The 1,793-nt window shown below is 38.5% G+C and overlaps 1 protein-coding gene across 1 annotated transcript; it reads right to left on the reverse strand.

The window, feature by feature from the left end:
- Positions 1–334: 334 nt before the first annotated feature.
- On the reverse strand, positions 335–1,201 carry LOC126184110 (uncharacterized). The gene has a single exon (XM_049926474.1). It carries the CDS (start codon positions 1,199–1,201, stop codon positions 335–337), a length of 867 nt encoding a protein of 288 aa, XP_049782431.1.
- Between the last annotated feature and the right edge of the window lie 592 nt (positions 1,202–1,793).

A 1,793-nucleotide genomic window follows, 5' to 3' on the forward strand; every position in this document is an offset into this window, starting at 1 on the left:
ATTCTGATCAGACTTCTTTCTTACCATCATATTAGATTTCTTAATTTTCTTTTCTTCTGTTAATCTAGTTTCATCTTCAAGAACGTTTTATATGGGTGCGTCTGTCAGAATCATTGATTTTGATTTCTTGATTTGTTTTCTTCTTGGAAGAGGGGCTTTGGGATGAGGCCGAATTCCTTCTGGAGAGATTGGTTCAGTTCTTTTGACATTCATCTTGACTTCTTTACAAGCCTGAGGAATATTTAATTCTGTACTTATGGTCTTGTCAGAAACAGCAACAGTGAAAGTAGATGGCATATCATTTCTCAGGTTAGAATCAGTGGGCAAAGGCTGATTAGTTAAATAAACCACTGTTCAGTGGTTCAATACCACATGCCCAAAAACCACTGCATATGTTTCGGCTGGTGAATGCAAGGGGAAAAGCTCTGCCAACCAGTCCAGCAACATCATAGATTGTGATAGATCTTCCTGTATCTGCCATAAGATCAAAACATTCTGTATTACATAACTTCTTGAAAGATGCAAAAACTCCCACATCCAGAGGTTGGAGCTTATGGCTTGTGTGAGGAGGCAAAGTAAGCAAAATAATTGCATTTTCTTTTGCATATGATATTGCTGCTATGCTTGTGTGGCTTTCATCATTGTCAAGAATCATAAGCTTAGGATGTTCCTTTGTAGTCCTTTCATGTTTTACAAAGTGCTGCAGGACTGGTAAAAATAGTTCACTGTTCATCCAGCCTGAGGCAGTGGCTCCATCCACAGAGCCTGGTGGGGCATTATGCAGCATGTGATCTTTAAAATGCATCCTAGGAAACACAAGGAATGTTGGTACAGCTGTTCCAGAAGCACTGATTATTGCAACCATTGTCACAAGTGATTCTCTTTCAGCAGATGTACTTTGTCCAACTGTTCTGCACCCAGTGTGTGCCAATACTTTAGGTTGTTTCTGCACAGCGGTTGCTGCAGTCTCATCCAGATTGTATATGTCTTGTGGTTCAAACTTGTATTTTGCTGTAAGGCAAATCAGATTGTCAAAGAACACTTTCACATTTACCTCTGTGAAGCTGGCAGCCCTTGATATACTTGTCTGTTCTGGTGTTCGTAATGAAAGTCTGTTTCGTTTCATAAAAGCCCTGAGCCATTCCAGTCCTGCCATTTTCTCTCTTTCCCAGTTCTGTGGTACAGATTTTCCATTCCTCATAGCATATTCATAAGCCACAATCCTTGCAGTTTTGGAGGTTAAGCCTTAATGGATATTGCCTGCAGTAGTAATATAGTCAGCAAGTGTTTCTTCCTCCTCTTCTGTGAAAATTCGTAGATGTTCATTTGATAGCCAAAAATTTATATTGTCAACTCCTAGACGAGCAGCCTTTTCTATGAATCGTTTAAGGATTGAACTAGGAATATCCACACTTCTTTCTAATTTTCGTAAAGACACTTATTCATGGATATGTTGATTGATCGTGTCTTTCAGCAGTTCTGGTAGATAATCTCTGTCATTGGTAGTTCGCTGCCTAATTCTTGGCATTATAAACCCTGCAATTCACAGAATGTGTAATTATTATGCTTAATAATGCTTCTGTTTTTATACAGTAGTAAGTATAAGGGTAATTATAAGGCAAGTTTTCAGTGGGGTTAACTGGACCACTGATCAGTTAACCCCAAAATGTGTGGGCACTTAACCCCACATGCACTCATGAAATATATTGTGCAACAGCATAACCTCAACCAAAAGAACATTTGGAAATAAGATATGTAATGAAGCCTTTAAAAACATACTTTTAAATTAAAGC

The sequence above is a fragment of the Schistocerca cancellata genome, chromosome 4, assembly GCF_023864275.1.
Source record: "Schistocerca cancellata isolate TAMUIC-IGC-003103 chromosome 4, iqSchCanc2.1, whole genome shotgun sequence".
Taxonomy (NCBI): Eukaryota; Metazoa; Arthropoda; class Insecta; order Orthoptera; family Acrididae; genus Schistocerca; species Schistocerca cancellata.